This window comes from Oncorhynchus clarkii, chromosome 2 (genome assembly GCF_045791955.1).
Source record: "Oncorhynchus clarkii lewisi isolate Uvic-CL-2024 chromosome 2, UVic_Ocla_1.0, whole genome shotgun sequence".
Classification (NCBI taxonomy): Eukaryota; Metazoa; Chordata; class Actinopteri; order Salmoniformes; family Salmonidae; genus Oncorhynchus; species Oncorhynchus clarkii.
In genome coordinates this window covers 61,058,689-61,079,033 of record NC_092148.1, presented here as the reverse complement: position 1 = coordinate 61,079,033, position 20,345 = coordinate 61,058,689, and the positions used below count along the sequence as shown (strand labels likewise).

The 20,345-nt window shown below is 42.0% G+C and overlaps 1 protein-coding gene across 1 annotated transcript in view; it reads left to right on the top strand.

Moving 5' to 3' along the window:
• The first annotated feature begins 3,838 nt into the window (after positions 1 to 3,838).
• Positions 3,839 to 20,345, top strand: part of LOC139371084 (cadherin 13, H-cadherin (heart)) — a 531,337-nt gene continuing 514,830 nt past the window's right edge. Inside the window, exon 1 of the mRNA XM_071111141.1 lies at positions 3,839 to 4,062. Within this exon, the coding sequence (XP_070967242.1) occupies positions 4,018 to 4,062 (45 nt within the window). The 5' untranslated portion in view covers positions 3,839 to 4,017. The remainder of the gene's footprint in view (positions 4,063 to 20,345) is intronic.

Here is a 20,345-nt window from a genome sequence, read left to right as displayed (position 1 = left end):
TTCTTAACCTCTCCTCCTAACTTTATACTCTCTGCTCCTTCTCCTTCCCTGCAGCTTGATGAGTCAAACCCAAGAGGACCATTACACATCTCCTCTTCTTCTACCGAGGTGGAGAGCCATGGCGGATGCCCTATGCTTCTAAGGGGGCCAAGAGGATTAAGGCAAGTAAGTACTGTATCTGCTCCATTCATCACCAATGAATCCCAAACCTACACCCGGCCATTTCCATCACAGTCCTCAACTAGACGCAAGTACCAGTGTTTTGTATGTAGAGACACTCACATTAGTAATAAACCCGGGACACAACAAGGACAATCTCGTCATGAAAACAGACTATAAAATGAACCTTATTTGCATTCATTACTTTAGTTAATTGTGCAATTTGAATATTACACAGCCTGTTATTCAACATTAGAAGTCAATTAATAAGTGACTGATGCATGTATTAGCCCAATCAAGGCCAAACTTATTTGGAGGCTGTCAAATTGAGTAAAGCCCTGAATGCCTTTTTCAGTATGCAGAGATTCCACTTTTGAATTGTAGACTCGCAGCATGAAAATCAGACCGAAGTCTGAACATTTAACAAAAAATATTCAATTTCTGACATCTAATATATCTAAAGCAATTCAGGAATATGTCCCTAGATGTTGTTCTATTTGACATTTCAATTCTGATCCACCATTATGTCATACATTTAATGAACTATTACTGTATTTCCTATTTCTGCTCATTTATTGAATTCGATCACCAGAACTTATGGACCTGAAATAGAGCTGTCAGTGTTGATGTGCTGTATCCCCTCCTAATCTGTTGATAAACAAATATATCGCAAAAATTGTGCAACATTGTCTTGGAAAAGCAATTCCTCAGACCGTCACAACAATTCCCGGCCTCATTTTTCACATTCGGAGAGAAGAGTAAGGAAATGTGACTTCTATCCTGGGCAGAAGGAATACAGGGAGCCAGCTGTGTGGCATGACCTTTTCCCTCCCATACTAACAATGAATATATGCACACATTTTTTTATCATCATAATATGCAACCTGTGTGTGTGGGGCTCTGAATTTTGTAACACTTTTTTTTCTTCATTATCTCTTGGTTCAAAGTTCATCTCATCTTTCTCTTCAGGAATATCCCTCAGTTTCATCCCTCTTCAGAGTTATTTGTCTGGCATAAGAAGACTGAACGACACTTAGCATGAAGATTAACTTTGCACATTGACAGCTCTGCCACCTAAGAAGGAGAGATGGGCAGCAATAATAGACACCTGACCTTTGGGCCTAATATGGAAAAGTTTTATATTCACAAGGTAACCTTCACTGATGGGCGTGGACTTTCTGCTCTCCTCATGATGCCTCCCCTGACATTCATTCAAACCAAACCTGTCACGCCCTGGCCATAGAGAGGCATTTTATTCTCTATTTTGGTTAGGCCAGGGTGTGACTAGGGTGGGCGTTCTATGTTCTTTTTTCTATGTTTTTGTATTTCTTTGTTTTTGGCCGGGTATGGTTCTCAATCAGGGACAGCTGTCTGTCGTTGTCTCTGATTGAGAACCATACTTAGGTAGCTCTTGCCCACATGGGTTTTGTGGGTAGTTGTTTTCTGTGTCTGTGTTTTCACCATACAGAACTGTTTCGATTTTCATTTCGTTTCACTTGGTTATTTTGTATTTTGTGTTCAGTGATATTAAATTAACATGGACACTTACCACGCTGCGTTTTGGTCCGATCTTTCCTGTTCATCAGACGAAGAAGAAGTTTGTTACAGAACCCATGGCCATCATGCAGTACCAATACCTATAAGAGGTGCAAAAAAATCGCAACATTACATTCTATTAAGCAGGTATTAACAAAGCAACCATACAAATCATATACCATGTTATCTAACATTCTCAGGCACTATAACTGGCAGTGTCATGCTTCAGTAGAATTTAGACAAGTCATTGGATCACCCTGAATAACAATCAAAAGGGTAATGTCTCTAACAAAGCATAATTGGTCTTGGACTGGCATCTCGACGCACCACAGCTAATATCCTAACAGTCTATGTGGTTCAATATCTCTACAATCAGGATCACATCAGATACCTGTTGCTATGGGTTTCAGACAGTTCATCATTTCCTGAACTGAGGAGAGGAATAACAGAAAAAGTTTAACATGACACCCTGCGCTGAATAATTAAAGAAATGTGGGTGCTGACAGACATGTTGAAAATGTATCTCATAAAGCCTGTCCGGCTCTACTAATTACTTTCCTCTTCAGAAAGACAAAATAATGATTGTTTGTATGTCTCTAAGCTATTACTGAAACACCCAGCCCTTTGTTTAGCATGGTCATGATCATATGACATATTAGCAACAAATTATAATAAAATGGAGCCCAGTTGGGGTCTCAACTTACTGTTGAGAGTTAGAATAGTACAATACACAAGATCGCTCTGTACATATAAATTTGAGTTTTCAACAGTGACACAACTTTGGATTTAGTGCTGGGAGATAACTTATTTCAGTAAGATAAACACTCCAAACAGCCTACCCGACCGCTCAGAGGTGTCTGCATGGTCCTAAAGCCTCGTTTTGTTTCACATTCCAATCATAAAACTGGGGGGAATGGAATTTCGTCCCCAGTGAAAGTTGCAGCTCGGTGCTGAGTTAATGTGTAGCGGCTAATTGTATAGCTAATAGGCTGTCTGCTTATAGATCGACTGAGGTGAATGAATGTACAGCAACCAATGTGGTAATGGGTGGGGTAATTTTTGCTTGTTTTTGCTGTTCTCCATTTTAACATTTTTAAACTGTATAGACACGCAGTAAATTTGTTTAAACTTTCTTAAAATGTCTTAGATGTAGGGATACAGCAAATGCTGCACTGCATAGTGCAAGTTCAGAGAAAGAGACCAGACCACATCATAGTACAGCAACTCACTCACTACTTCCCCTGATAACATCTGAGTGAGTGAGTGAGTGAGTGTGTGTGAGAGAGAGAGAGAGAGAGAGAGAGAGAGGGGAGGGAGAGAGAGAAATACAGAGAGGAGAGAAGGTGAGAGAGAGAGGGATTGCTTGCTACTATGGATAGGGAATTCTTATTTACCCAACGCACCTGCGTATTGGAAGAGAGCAAGTGCCATAGCATAGGACCACAGGCTATAAGACCCATCAAATCCTATTATTTTTTCTAGCCTAGAGGTAAAGAACACATTCTTTGTTAAAGAAGTCATATTTTTTCTGAACTTAAATGTGTTCGATTTACCAAAGTGAGGTCACAGCAACCATCCGTTTTTCTGGGGCTCCCGGTGAATAGCGTTGAGAGGCAGTATTTTCCACCCAAACGCTACTCTCCGCTGCCACGATTTCATCTCGCGCCCTCGGAAAAAAAACATGCCCCGGGGCTCAAGGCGCGCAGACTGAGGGAATAAAATGCCACTTCTGACGGGCTGTCAAACTCCCACATATTTCCAAATGAACTAGAATACATTATAGTGAGATGATGAAGCCAGCGCTTCTTCAATAACGTCATTTCACGAAACTGTGCATGTCAACACATTTAACGTTAATATACGTTATATGTTCTCGATCTTTCATTTTAAATGACTGATATCTCTCAATAATGAGACATGCATTTGCTCATCTGATATGCAGGCATATCATTATTCACAAATCGAAAAAAATATATCAAAGGTTGAGGGCATCTACTAGTTGAATATTCAAACACATATGCATGTGTGTCAGTCCATGTAAATTGTCTATAGATAATACAAATCAGACCCAATACTTTTCAGATTGATACAGATGCGTTATTCCGGCTGGTATAAAAAAAAATCCCCCTATAAATCTATTGGTTGTGGTCTCGGCGGCGCCTCTATCCAATGCTTTGCTCATGAGGCTGCAGTTCTATTTGGGAAGTTGGCAGCTCGCGACAAGCTCTTTACTCTCACGCTCGCAGTTCGACTCTGGAATTATGAGCAGAGCTGGTCAAACCTGTACCTTGTTTTGAAATTTATTCCCAGAGAATTGAGACCATGGAGATTGGCATCCGCATCCTCATTGTGTTCCTCGTCTCACAGGTAAGCAGGATCGTTTTATGTGGCAATGCATAGCTCCCTCCCGCATTTGTTCATCAATGATTTATATTCCAGTCTTTAACATGCACTTAACTAACTGCAAGGGGGCAATGTATATTTGCATTGCATAGCCAACGATATTGCATGCTTGTCTACATAGATTGAATGAAACCTAAATATAAAATAAAATACATTAAGCCAATATCATTTCAGAACGGTGAATCGTACAGTAACTTAATAGCACGAAATATATGATTGGGAAGCAGTCGAGGAATAAGACTGCCAATGATTTACATGTAGCATTTCCGGCACCTAGTCGTTTTGGGGAGTGAGTGTCGAGTTTGGCATTAATCTGCAGTGGTCAGACATTCAGTTTAGAGATGCCGTTCATATTCAGCCGTCCATTAAGGACATTGGGGGTAATGTGTGGAGCTATGTGCAAATCACGGCCGAACATTTGTCTCTAGCCACATCTATATTCCGCTCAGCTACAAAGTTGAGCGTTTCTTTGGCTCTGTCTGTGTTCATGTGGGTGAACGAACGGTGCGAGGGGAGGATTCACATGGCAGGCAGCTCTTGAGCTCTCTGAGAGTATAACTGAAGCAGTCAGTGTCTAACTTGAATAATAAGGCCAGGGTGGTATTGGACGCTAGGAATGCAATTTAGATGCATTTTCTTGTATTTATTTCCCCTCTCCGTTTCCCTTTGACAGCCGCCTCTAATGTAGGCTATACTTGCTCAGATAGCTCGCTGCCAATCTTATCTGGCATTCCTTTGGAGAGACTGATAACTTGGAGCAGATGCCTCCTTCAATCACACTTTGCTCTATTTAAGTGCTGAAGGGCAACATAGCTGAATAATGACACAGCAAAATCAGCCTAGTAGGCGACCAATTTTCAAAGCCTTGGTTGTTTGTAGGCTACTGTTGCTCACCATTGCAGAATGAAGTCGCAATGAAAATATGAAACATGGGGACATTTTACAAAGTGTTCACTCAACAGGTGCTGTCAATTGCCTTGTTTGAGACCTGGATTCCTAGTAGGCAGCATCAAAGGTGACCGCTGTCCGGTGAACACCCAGTTGTCTATCTCCGTCAAAGGGCACGGTGCAAGCAGTGACAGGCGCAGAATTAATGGCCGGCTTTTCCTCCGAATTTTGACCATCACGATTGGTAGCTTTACTTTTCATATTTATTAGTGTTGATAGATGACATGGTTGTTATTGTGTGTTGGAGCCCAGATGTTTGTTACTCAACTTTTGCTCTGAGTAGCTGCATTCTCAGGCTACCAAACAGACTCCGTTTTGTACTGCTGCTAAACTTGCACTGCATTTATTTCCACTGATGTCTGGCTAAAATGGCAGAAATAAGCATACATTGTTAGATTAATAAATAGAGTTAATCGGGTGCTGGGTGCTACATGTAAATGAAGGAGAAATAAAAGTTAATTCCTGCTGCATCTGGAGAGAATGTGTCCCAGACTGTTACTGCCAGAGTTGTCTGGCTCTCTGTTGGCCCAAATGTCAGATCAACACAACTTACATCCAAGTTCTTATAGCTGTACCCTATGCCTCTACCATGTCCTGTTATCCCATGTGTACTATCCCATGTTAATCTGTCTATAACCCACTGAATACAGGCCAATATCAGTATATTACTGTACACTCTGTGTGTGATCAAGTGAACCACTGTTATTTATAGCAAGCAGCCCAGGTAGGGCGCCAAGTTTGCCTCCAGAATAAGCTGCTGCTGTGCCCCCCATAAATCCCTGTATTTGAAATGAAACGCTAAGCAGTTGAGAGCCTCAGCGATGATTCAGAATAAGAACACCACAGCCGGGAGGTGCAGGTGCCAATATTTCTCTATCTCTCTCTCTGCGTTTCTCCCTGTCTCTGGCTCTCCTTTTCTCCCTTCCTTTTTTTACCTATTTTTCTCTAAAGCAGTCTTGTGGACCTGGAGACTGTTTATTTTATAGACTTATCTAAGTATTTCCTCAAAAGGCTCAGCACAGTGCACTGTGCAGGTGGTTTTAGGGAATGAAAAGGGAAAGATAAAGGGCAAGAAAGTGATGGGCCTCTCTTCTGTAAGATGACTGCAATACAGGCAGTAGTTATTTTCTTCTCCGCTAATACCTGGGAGTCAGTCAGCGAGCTCGGCCGGGAAGATAGATTTGTTACTCTGGACGTTTATGGGCCTGGTGGTCAACAGACTGTTAAAGTCCCCTCTAAGCCGCCCTGCAGTGTGAGTATGACAGGGGGGTGTTGGCAGGGTCCTTTAAGGTCATGGAGTCCAGGGGAATGTTAAAGTGACCGTTCAAGGGGGAATGGGAGAGCGAGCGTTACCTTGGTGCCTGAAAACAGACAGACAGGAGTGCCCACCTCAGTGACCCTCCTCTCCTCTAGCCCACGGCTCACTCCACTGATCCAGCAGTATCAAAGAGAAGGGACACAGCCATGGCTGCATGTCAACTCCATTTATTACTACAGCAGCAGGTGCAGGGACAGGGGACTACACACACACCCCACTGCCTGCCCGTGGCCAGTTAGACAAACACACACACACAAACACACATAAACACAAAGACACATACGGTCATATCACTGCCAAAATTCTAAATGCACACAAGCAAATTTGATTTGCTGAGAATATAAATCTTAGCCCTACTGAGGCGAGTGCTCAGAGGTAGAAAACATCTCTGTTTTAGTGATCTTATCAAGCTTAGCTAAGCCAAAAAGTATAAACTCATCCCTCCCTTCCCCACACACACAATTCCTAGCCATGCCCTCAATTAACCCTTTAGCCTACTTTTACATTGAAACTTAAAGTTTGGGAAACGTTTTGGATACAGAGCAGGCTAAACCACATTCCTCCCAACATTCTGTATCTGATGTTTGGTGTTTTGAGGAGCTTTGTATTTCCTAGTGTTAATTATGTCTGGTGAAGGATCACAATAAGTCCAATGAGGGAAGCCAGTCATTAGTGCTGATGGCTTTCACATTCTCTCTCTCTCCCTCTCCCTCTCCCTCTCCCTCTCTCTCTCTCTCTCAACTTGTGAAGGGTGCAGCACTTCACCCAAGGTCAGCCATGGACCTGATGATTCTCCTAATTGCAGATCTCTCACCCCCAGATCTATTTGTTTTGACTGGGTTACAGATGAACACCAAAACAGGCTGTTATCACGTCATCAGCCCTGGGCCATGAACACACAGGTCAGGTGGCCTGACCCCAGCATCCTCCTACATGTCACGGATGAGCTGCGTGTCCAGTAGTAATGAGTGATTAGGGAGGCATTAGCCGTTGGAGGGTTGAAAGTCTTGCTCCCCAGTGGTGTAATGAAGGGAAGGTATAAAAGGAGAGAGCCAACCCTGTGATGTTAGAGACGTTGGAGAGCTCTTAAGAGTTTATTTGGGTGTAGCTGTTATTGATGGCAGCCATACTGGAGTAAAAGCTTCCTGGAAATGATGATGCTGACGGAAATGCACCTGCGTGAATGCACACACGCACACACGCACACACACACACGCACACACGCACGCATACACACACACGCACACACGCACACACGCACGCACACACGCACGCACACACGCACGCACACGCACGCACACACGCACGCACACACACACACACACGCACACACGCACGCACACACACACTGTCTTAATGGAAGACTAAGCGAAGCAGGGAGCGAGCAGATCTCCAGTGCTCTCTCCCCTGATGATTGTGGTTCAGCGGTTCACTTTAATGGACTGTAAGGTCTTAACTCTGTTCACGGAGGGTTTGACCTTGTGGGAAAGTGAACCATCCATATCTTCTCTGCCTGGAGCAAAGCAATTTAGCTCTCATGGAATGGAGGGGTAGAGGACTGCAAGGTAGGACTGGAGGGGGATGTTTTCCCGGCCAGGAAACTCTGATAATTAGAGTAAATAGTGTATGTCCCCAAACAGAGAGCTCTCCATTTGAATGTATCCAGGTTTAATATCGGCCTGCTGTAGCCTAATTATACAAAATGCCAATGGATATAAATTCAATGAATGTGACAACTGAAAAGGTTTCTGTCATGGGCAAATGAAATAATGGCTTGTTTGTGTGCCTGTGTTAGTGTAGAGAGAGAAAGAGAACCTTGTGAACTGGCAGACAGTGTTTGGCTGTATTTATGTTATGAGCACACACATGCACAATCACACACACACTATCCCAGTGGGCACCAAAATGAACTTCCATAAAAACAATCCTATTTTCCCTGACCCTAACCTTAACCCATAACCCAAACCCTAAACCTAACTCCTAACCATAACAGTAACCCTAAATCTAACTCCTTACCATTACCCCTAACCCTAATTGTACCCCTAACCCTAATTGTACCCCTAACCCTAATTGTACCCCTAACCCTAATTGTACCCCTAACCCTAATTGTACCCCTAACCACAATTGTACCCCTAACCCTAATTGTACCCCTAACCCTAATTGTACCCCTAACCCTAATTGTACCCCTAACCCTAATTGTACCCCTAACCCTAATTGTACCCGTAACTCTAAACCTAACCCCTAAGCTTAAAATAGCCTTTGTTCTTGTTTTACTATCCTTGTGGGGACGTTTGGGGAGTTTAGGTCCACACAAGGAAAGAAGAACCAACACACACACACACACACACACACACACACACACACAGCAGAGTAAAGTGGAGGAGGAGGGGAGATGGCAGTGGGATGGCGTCACCCTGTTTCCACGATGTCTTCATCTCTTCGTCTGTTTGCTGTCATCCTTCCGTCAGGCAGATAATTGCTGGGGAAGAGCTGCAAAGCCCGGGACTCCCAAATCCTCAGTACAAACAGAAACAGCCAGGCAGCCAGAGAGAAAAGGAACCAGTGACTGTCTGAGGCTGAGCATACTGCACTGCTAGCAGGCAGTCTCTGTTTCCATGCCAGACTCTGTCTGTATCACTCTCTCTCTCTCTCCATTCTCTCTCTGCTCCCTCATTCTCTCACATTTAAAACATGTATTCATGAGTACTCACGACTCACACTCTCTCTCTGTTTTTCCTGCCTCCCATTCAAATTCACCAACAACACAGACAGAACACATCCCAGTCAGAGATGCACACATTAATTTGTGTCTATGTGTATGGGGGGTGACAGAGCACATGCTCATTATAAGGCTGTGTTCCTGTGTCCTCTGTCTGTGATGATTCCATCCCGTTGTATAAGTAAGAGCTGCTGCGTGTGTCTGTGAGGCTGAGACTATAGGAGATGGTAATGATCTATCAGTGTGTAGTAAGGTATTGAGAGAGAGAGAGCTGGTATGTGAGTGCTGCTGAACCCTGGGCAAGCATCATCTACTCAGCAGGCTCTGTGGGAGCCAGACAGACCAGCCTGCTGAAAGATGAGAAAGACGAGGCATGGTAATATGGAGCTGCTTACGGTGCACTGTATTATACGCTGTACTATCCCCCCTGTATTATACGCTGTACTATCCCCCCTGTATTATACGCTGTACTATCCCCCCTGTATTATACAGTGCACTATCCCCCCTGTATTATACGGTGCACTATCCCCCCTGTATTATACGGTGCACTATCCCCCCTGTATTATACAGTGCACTATTCCCCCCTGTATTATGCAGTGCACTATCCCCCCTGTATTATACAGTGCACTATCCCCCATTAATTATACAGTGCACTATCCCCCCCTGTATTATACAGTGCACTATCCCCCCCTGTACTATCCCCCCGTAGTGTGTAGTGTGTATTGAGAGAGAGAGAGCTGGTATGTGAGTGCCCCCGCTGTACTATCCCCCCCGTATTATACAGTGTATTATACTGTGCACTGTATTTTACCTTTATTTAACTAGGCAAGTCAGTTAAGAACAAATTCTTATTTTCAATGACGGCCTAGGAACAGTGGGTTAACTGCCTTGTTCAGGGGCAAAACGACAGCTCGGGGATTTGAACTTGCAACCTTTCGGTTACTAGTCCAACGCTCTAACCACTAGGCTACCCTGCCGCACTATCCCCGCTGTATTAAAAGGGTTGTGAAATACTAATGAGTGGCGTGATGATGACTTTGGTTCTTAACAAGGAGAAGCGCTTCCCTCTGGACGGGGAGGTGTGTGTGGACGCATGGCGATGGGAATGATGGATGACAGGGGGGAAGATAAGTGGGAGGCAGAGAGAGATCTGCATCTCCCTGATTTATGATGAGTGCTGTGTGTGTGTGTGTGTGTGTGTGTGTGTGTGTGTGTGTGTGTGTGTCACACTCCCGCTGATTGCTGCACTTTCACTGGAGCAAACTTTTTACATACTCACCTTTTCACTTCTCTATTCCTCTGCCTCTCTAACTCTGTACCTGTGATTTTATGACTATGTCCCCAGCCAGTGCGTCTCTGAGGGGCTGAACTCTCTGTGCCATTTCAATGTGGCCTAGCATTACAGCAGTCTCTTGGAACAAGCCAAATGGAACACTTGTTCTGAATGTAGCCCATTATGCCCTTTCCCTGCCACCCTCCCAGCTCAGCGAGAGGGTGGTAACCAGTGGAGACATTAGAGGCCATGGCTCTCTTCAGAGAGAGGTGGTCCTTTTTCACCCCTGTCTCGTGCTCTCCCCCCTGCTCGCTAGTCCGCCTGTTGCCTTTCATCTTCTGTAATCCACATCAGAAGGTGTGAGCAGAATGTCACATCTGGGAGAGAGGGAATCAATCAACCTGCCTCCACCCCGACAACCGCAGTACTTCCCCTGGACTGCAAGATGGCGACATGGAGCCAGATATCCTATTGGGATGGAGACCGGGACAATGCTCTTCAGATCTGCCTACCTACCCAGCCCCATTGTTTGAAGTGTGTGTTTTCGAAAATGCTTTGCCAAAGCAGATTGGAGATTAAACATGTGAACTTGGCTGTCAGAAGTGAGTTGCCGTTGGAGGACTAGGAAATAGAGCATACAAACACACTATATTGGTAAGGAGGTCGCTTGCAGGCAATTAGAATAGCTTTCCCCTTTTATTGCTTTTGATGTCATCGTGTGGTGGAATGAGTGAGCCAGTACTTTAGTCTGCCTTTGACTGGGGGCTGGAAGTTAAATTGATTTAATTTAGATCTAATTAATATCCTCTTTTAAGGGTTTGGTGGTTGTGTAATGCAGTCTGAAATGATGGGTGAAATAGAAGGGATGTTATTGCCAATGATCTTTTCCATACCATAGTCATCATCCACCATATACAGTGGGTATCATAAGTATTCACCCCACCTAGTATTGTTTCACATTTATTTGCATTACAAAGTGGGATTAAAATAGATTTAATGTGATGTTTTTTGTTATTGATCTATACAAGATTCTCCATGGCTCCCGAGTGGCGCAGCGGTCTAAGGCACTGCATCGTAGTGCTAGAGGCATCACTACAGACCCCGGTTTGATTGCGGGCTGTATCACAACTGGCCATGATTGGGAGTCCCATTGGGCGGCACACAATTGGTTCAGCATCGTCCAGGTTAGTGGAAGGTTTGGCCGGGGTAGGCCGTCATTGTAAATACGTTTTTTAAAATATTTTTTTATAATAATAATAATAATAATGTCATAGTGAAAATAAAATAATATATTCTATAAACGTTTACAAATTAATCAAATTAAATAACTAAAACATAGCCATTGCATAAGTACTCACCCCCTTTGTTTAGGCTTAAAAAAAGTGGCTTAACAAATCACATAAATTAAATGGACCTATGAAATAATAGGGGTTGACCTGATTTTTGAATGACTACCGCTTCCTCTTTCCCCCATACATACAACATCTGAAAGGTCAAGTATTGAATATCAAGCACATATTCAACTACAAAGACCAGGGAGCTTTTTGAAAGCCTCATAAAGAAGGGCAGTAATTGGTAGCTGGGTAACAATAACAAATCAGACATTCAATATCTCTTTAAGCATGGTCAAATTAGCATTATAAATTGGGTGGTGCGAGCCCTGAATGCTGATTGGCTGACAGCCGTGGTATATCAGACCATATACCACAGGTATACGTTGGTAATCAGTTCATAATAGCAATAAGGCACCTGGGTTTGTGGTATATGGCCAATATACCACGGCTAAGGGCTCTATCCAGGCACTCCGCGTTGCGTTATGCAAAGAACAGTCCTTAGCCGTGTTATATTGGCCATATACCACACCTCCTTGTACCTTATTGCTTAATTATATTATGCTGTGGATGATGTATTAAACCACCCAGACACATCAAAGATACGGTCGTCCTTCTGAACTGAGCTGCAGGGCAGGATGTCACCATGAGGTCATGAGGTCATTGGTGATTTTAAAACAGCTACGGGAACAGCTGTGATCGGAGAAAACTGAGGATGGATCAAAAACGTTGTAGTGACTCCACAATAATGACTTAAATGACAGACTGAAAATAGATTACAAATATACGAATACAAATATTCCAAAACATGCATCTGTAAACAACAAATCACATAAATTAAATGGACCTATAAAAAAGTAAATATATAAATAAAAAAGTAAATATAAAAGTAAATTTTTTAAAGTATTTAGTTTTAAATAGACTTAAGTATCAAAAGTAAATGTTATAGCAAAAATATACTTAAGTATCAAAAGTAAATGTATAAATATTTTCAAATTTCTTATATTAAGCATAATTTTATTTTAAATTTTTATTTACAGATGGCAAGGGCCACGCTCCAACACTCTGACATCATTTACAAATGGAAGCATGTGTGTGAATTAGACCATTTTCTTGTCCTGTTAATCATTCAAAATATAATGAGTAATTTTGAGTGTCAGGGAAAATGTATGCAGTACATCATTTTCTTCAGGAATGTAGTGAGGTAAAAGTAAAAGTTGTAAAAAATATAAATAGTCAAAAAAAACTACTTAAGTAGTACTTTCAAATATTTTTACTTAAGTACTTTACACCATTGTAGACAGCAAGGCACTAAAGTAATACAATTTTTAGCTTAAATGCAAAGCCTTATGTTTGGGGCAAATCCAACACAACACATCACTGAGCAACTGCCTCCTTATTTTCAAGCATGGTGGTGGCTGCATTATGGTATGGGTATCCTTGACATTGGCAAAAATGGGGATTTTTCAGGATGAAAAGAAACTGGATGGAGCTAAGCACAGGCACAATCCTAGAGGAAAACCTGCTTCAGTCTGCTTCACGCCAGACACTGGGAGAGGAGTTCACCTTTCAGCAGGACAATAACCTACAACACAAAGCCAAATCTACACTGGAGTTGCTTACCAAGAAGATGTTCCTGAGTGGCCAAGTTACAGTTTTGACTTAAATCTGCTTGAAAATCTATGGCAAGACTTGAAATTTGCTGTCTAGCCATGAGCCCCAACAGCTTGAAAAGAATAATGGAGAAATATATTGCACAATACAAGTGTGCAAAACTCTTATTAGACTTACCCAAGAAGACTCACAGCTGTTACTGCTGCCAAAGATGTATCTAACATTCACTCAGAGGAGTGAATACTATTTTAATCCAGGTATGTTAGTGTTTTATTTTTCATTCATCTTAAAAAATATCTATAATTTCTATTCCACTTTTTTTCCACGTAGATTGTTGACGATTAATTACAATTAAATACATTTTAATCCCACTTTGTAACACAATCAAATGTAAATAACTCCAAGGGGTGAATACTTATGATACCCACTGTACTTTGTTTTGTAACCTGTACAATGTTTGATGTGTAGTATCACTTCCATCATGTAGCATCTTACTGTAATTACATTCCATCAGACATGAGAAAGGCAAAGAATCCCTTTGAAGATTGTATGACCGATGACCGTCACTTTGATGTGAACATTATGTGATAGTAACAGAATAGGCAATTAGAAACGGGGAGCTGCTGTGCCTATTTTGACACATAAAACCCAGCCCATTTAATTTGTGTGTACAGAACACGTCTAAGTATAAGGACATATCTATTTAAAAAAGATCCCTCTTGAATGCTGTTCTAAAGAAACCGTTTTATGCCACTGAAGTAGAAGAGAAGCTGTGATTGTTGGTGTATAGAAATCTCAGAGCGTGTTAGTTATTAAGCGGCTTTGCATAGCTATTTTGGGGGGACTGGAAGCTATTGTTCTAGTGTTGAGATAAGATTTAAGGTGTCTGATTGCAGCTCTGTCACTAGTGATCAGGAAACAAATCTATACCGTTACATATTGGTGTATTATTATTAACTATCATATGGTACCGTTTTGACAATATTGCCACATTGTTTTTGCGCGAGTTGGTTGTACCTGCACCAAACCTCCAGTATTTTTCCTTCATATCTTGTTTTGCATCTTCTTTTTAAGTTGGTGGCCAATTTGTTTTCAGCACTTTTATTTCCATGACTGATCAAAACTCAATTTTTCTCATGGCTCTCTCTTGTCCTTCTGCAGAAGACATATGGTGAGCATTATGTTTGGATCATGGAATCGCAATAGAATCACAGTATTGAATCGCAATACAAATGTGACTGACCAGCTCAATTTGCTCTTATGTAGCAAAATTGGAAATTGTGTTTTTTTGCATTGGATGAAAGTACAGACTCAGAGCTAGAAAATAGTATATCATGCACTATAGTTGAGGAACAATGGGAAAGTCATTCTGCTTTGAAAGTTGTAACCCCACTTTTGAGAAAATGGCACTGGAGAGGTCTTCTTTGTCTACACCCACTCAGCATCGTTCACACCCTCTTAAGCCTTAGCCCCACACATCTTTTTAAGGATTTTCACGAGGCCATGTGCTAAAGAGAGTGAGTACAGTAGTGTATTAAACATCCAAATATTTAAAGACTAAAGGTTAGTTTATACTATGTCTATCGACATGTCTGTAGACAGTTGTCGCAATGACATCATGAACTATCTATTGTCGTCCGACATCAAACTTGTCGTTGTCGTTATGCAAAAGTATAAACACAAAACAACAGGCTGCATGACAGCCTGGTGGTCCGTAGCATATATATATTCCCCCCCCCCCAATAAACCCATCCATTTAACCTGTTCACACGTACCAACAAACGGGTGTGATCATTCTACAGTGGTCCCTATTGCGTACAATCAAACCTGTGTGATGAGAACTCTTGATTAGAACGCTTATTTAGAATGTCCATTTTCGATTGACGCAACAATTAGCATATGAGTTTATTATAGGATGGAATGATCAGACATTCACAGAAGTAGCTACACCATAACACAATCATCCAAACCGGAAAAATGTAGGCTACATTTGTTCTAACGCTAACTGAGGAAAGATTGACTTAACACAAGCTGCCATGCTTGTTTTTTTTTGCATCAACCAAAGATAATAAGAATAGACAAGATGAGTTTGGTCTGTTTATAGTATGCATGTCGATGGGGGTGTGTCGTTTACGAGCATCCACTTCCCTTCATTCACTTTCGGAAGTTTACCCGAACGATGAGTGAACCATTCCTTCACCTCATATAACATCTTTGGTCTGACAGATTACGTGACACCCAGAATGCATTGTATAATGTCAACAAACATGGCACCATACATAGCTGGCAAATAGCTTAGCTCACTATAATCAGTACAACCTTCCAAAAAGTATTTTACACACATCATATGTGTCCATTACAATCTATGGAAAAATCTAAATGCATTGTTTGTCAGTAGTACTTGAAAACATGTGAATAAAACTGTAAATACATTATGGTCCATATGTATAATATCTGAAAATGTAGCTAGCTAGACCCTCTTACCCGAATACATGGATGAAAGCTTCTCCCTTTTTGTCACGGATGTCATGGTTGCCCAGACATTCCACTGATTTCAAAACTCGGTCCTCCAGAAAGTGTAGAGGATCTTTCAAAAAAAGTAGTGCTAGAAGGATTACCTACACATACTGAGCAGCTCATGTTATAGCGTGCTACATGGCAGACAAATCTGAACTCATCTCTCGACATGTCCAGCCCATTTTTATTTTTATTTTATTTCACCTTTATTTAACCAGGTAGGCCAAAGTTCTCATTTACAACTGCGAGCTGGCCAAGATAAAGCAAAGCAGTGCGACAAAAACAACAACACAGAGTTAGTTACACATGGGATAAACAAACGTACAGTCAATAACACAATAGAAAAATCTGTATACAGTGTGTGCAAATGAAGTAAGGAGATGAGGCAATAAATAGGCCAATAGTGGTGAATTAATTACAACTTAGCAATTTACCCTGGAGTGATATATGTGCAGATGAGGATGTGCAAGTATAAATACTGGTGGGCAAAACAGCAGTAACACTCAAACAAATATGGGAATGAGGTATGTAGTTGGTTGGATGGGCTATTTACTGATGGGCTGTGTACAGCTGCAGCGATCGGTAAGGTAAGCTGCGCTGACAGCTGGTGCTTAAAGTTAGTGAGGGTGAATAAAGTCTCCAACTTCAGTGATTTTTGCAATTCATTCCAGTCATTGGCAGCAGAGAACTGGAAGGAAAGGCGGCCAAAGGAGGTGTTGGCTTTGGGGATGACCAGTGAAATATACCTGCTGGAGCGTGTGCTACGGGTGGGTGTTGCTATGGTGACCAGTGAGCTGAGATAAGGCGGAGCTATACCTAGCAAAGACTTATAGATGACCTGGAGCCAGTGGGTTTGGCGACGAATATCTAGCAAGGACCAGCCAACGAGAGCATACAGGTTGCAGTGGTGGGTAGTATATGGGGCTTTGGTGACAAAACGGATGGCACTGTGATAGACTGCATCCAATTTGCTCAGTAGAGTGTTGGAGGCTAATTTGTAAATGACATTGCCAAAGTCAAGGATTGGTAGGATAGTCATTATCTCAGCCAGTCATGGCTTCCTGTCTTTTTCTTTTTTCTTTTTTCTTTTTCTTACAACTAGACTTGTAATTTAACAAATGTATTTATTAATTTAATTTTAAGGTAAGTTCCAGAAGGCATTTCTGACAAAAAAAAACAAATTTTGATAAAAAATGTTTTGTTTACATTCAAATGGCTCTCCTGTGAAGTAGTAACGCACGACATACACCTATATTCCTGAAATGAGTCACATAGAGAATCAATAGAATCGCGAGGATCACAATTAGGGCTGACCTTAATTAGTTGACTGGTCGATTGTTTGGTCTATAGGCTGTTGGTCAACCAATATTATTTTTCGTTGAGCAGTACCAGTCAACAGTATGGACACAACTACTCATTCAAGGGTTTTTAAAATGTATTTTTACTATTTTCTACGTTGTAAAATAATAGTGAAGACATCAAAACTATCATATAACACATATGTAATCATGTCGTAACCCAAAAAGTGTTAAACAAATCCAAATATATTTGAGATTCTTCAAAGTAGCCACCCTTTGCCTTGATGACAGCTTTGCACACTCTTTGTCACACCTTGATCTTTTTCGACTGTCTTTGTGATTGTCTCCACCCCCCTCCAGGTGTCACCCATCTTCCCCATTATCTGTCTGTTCCCCTGCTCTGTTCCCCGCTTCAGCATTAATGTTAATATGTTGTGTTACCCGTATGCTGACGCTGTTCCTGGCTTGTTCCATGTCTGTTCCTCATTAAATGTTCAACTCCCGTGACCTGCTTCTCTTCTCCGGAGTTGGTCCTTACACTCTTGGCATTCTCTCAGCCATCTTCATGTGGTAGACACTTGGAGTGTGAAGGAAAAGCAGCCAACAAGTGCTCAGCATATGTGGAAACTCTTTCAAGACTGTTGGAAAAGCATTCCATGTTAAGTTGGTTTAGAGAATGCCAAGAGTGTGCCAAAGCTGTCATTAAGGCAAAGGGTGGCTACTTTAAAGAATGTAAAATCTAAAATCTCTTTTGATTTGTTTAACACTTTTTTGGTTACTACATTATTCTATATGGGTTATTTCATAGTTTTGATGTCTTCACTATTATTCTACAATGTCAATCAAACTAAAATGCAACTGTTTAATACAAATCATTTTGCGTTTAACTTGTAGCCCTGATTATCCGTAAAAAAAAGGTTAAACACTCAATTGTGAGGCTAGATACTGTATGAGGGCTGGACATGAAGCTAAATGAAAGTCAGATAAATGAAAGTCAGAAAAATGAAAAGACGATGTTTGCTGGGGTCTCGGGACTGATGGGGTTAACACTCATTCTCTCAATATTCACACTAGACTACACACAGAAATGCACACGCACACAGAGCACACACACATGCAAGCACACATATGCATGCTCATTATACATTTACCTTCAACCACATGCCATTATCTGATTTTCACGGCCCCGATCTGTGGGGAGTTTCAGCGAGCAGTCTAGATTTCTCTCTGGAACCAGCGGGCTGGATTTGATTTTCATTAGAATTTCATGTCTTGGCTGTCATATCCTCTCCCCACCCTGCACGCTTTGGTGGACACAATTTTCCGCTGCGGTGGACCCACACACGGTGGACTGGTTAGCTAGAGCCACAACGGGTGGCTGGTTAGCTAAAGCCACACCGGGTGGCTGGTTGTCAGTGTGTTGCACTGTTGAAGGCCTCTCTCGCACTGAGGCACTGTCCGACATCTATCATCAACACCACCCCCTGCTTCTACACACAAAATCAAATACCATTTTATTTGTCACATGCGCCAAATACAACGTGTCAACCTTACCGTGAAATGTGTGCTTATGAGTCCTTCCCAACAATGCAGAGTAAACAAATTATAATACAAAGAAAAATAGCATTCGTAAAAACACGCATACACACGCACGCACGCACGCACGCACACACACACACACATACACACACACACACCTATACACACACAGGCATACATCCAGTGACAACACACATGGGTGTGTTGACAGTGTGTTGCTGTGTGTTGAGAGTGTGTTGATATTTGCGACAGCGACTCTGCTGAATGTTTATCCTATTGTGAGAGCGCTGAATCGATGTGAGATAATTTGGTGCATCGCAGTGCTAATGGAATCAGAAGAGAAGTAAGGTGTGGCTCTGGAGGAAATGTCCTGTTCATCATCCACTCAATGATTTCCAAATGTAAATGTCACACAGACTGCCCAGAGTATTTAACACAGGCAAACAGACAGCCAAGTGCCAAATCACTGTGAATGTTAACCTTCATAACATATCATGGTCAGACTCACTCAGCACATGGCAGGCTAGCATTATGACTCACTAAGCTCTAAGCAGACAGTGGGAAGGACTCCAGTTCCTTAAATAAAAGCTTCTGTCTGTCTAACACCGCTGGAAATATACTGCCTGTCAGCACCATAGTCATTACTGAGTGATTCATGTTCCCCTCCGTTTACAGTATTCTAATCTACCAGCTCTAATTTATAATGCAGTATTGATGATACCAATAGAGTATTGGGGCAATCAAATCATAACCATTTCGTCAAGTCAATCTGTTCAATAGTTCTTGACTTGTATTGGGAGTCCATGTACTTTTGGCTCCTGTGTCGCTGGTTATCTCGTGGGTCACAGACCCTGTCTGTGTTATCTCACCAGTAAGAGAACCCACGGTCATTAAAGGCCTAGTGTGGTGTGTAGCAGACATGCTTAAACTAGCATGCACTGTCTGATGATTTATTGCCTGGTGAACCCTCCTGTCCCAGCACATTTACTATGTTCACTTTCCCTTACACATGTTCTGCTGCAGTCGCTAACCCTCTCTGAGAGTCTACATGGTAGTGCTACGTTTCTCACAACTAAAGTGCTTTTTGCATCAAATGAGTGTGTTTGTTCTTTACTGTGTGTATTGTGTATAGTAGAGAGGCTGTACAAAACAGGCAGGCTACCAAGCCCACCATAACAACCGGTTGTCATGTATGTTTCCTGAGAGCTCACATTATTGAAGTAGGTATGTAATTTGATCCTGTTTTGTACTTGGAGTTAGGGCTGTGGGTTCCGACAGAGATCATTGTGGCATCAGCCCTTTTCATGCTGTGGATGGGAGCGGGCGTTCAGACAGACGACTTTGGGATTAAACATTTGTTTTGTTCCAAAGATTATTTGGAAGCGGTTGTCTTTCTTATTTGTATGGATTAGCCTAGGACTACCTATTGTGTTAAAAGCACATATTTGTCACATTATTTACAAACTCAGAATTCGCTGCTTAAACTACAGTAGCCTACCGCTCCTCTCCTAGCGTGTGAGATCAAGTGTGCCTAGTATACGTGTGGTCTCAATGAAATAGTAGGCTGTAGGCTGCCTATGCATGGGCGGAACATCAGACAGCGGTTATCTTTCCAAGGAAATTAACTTAACTATGATTAGGCAATAGTCTACTACAGTGGCTGACACTGCAAATACATACTGATAATGGA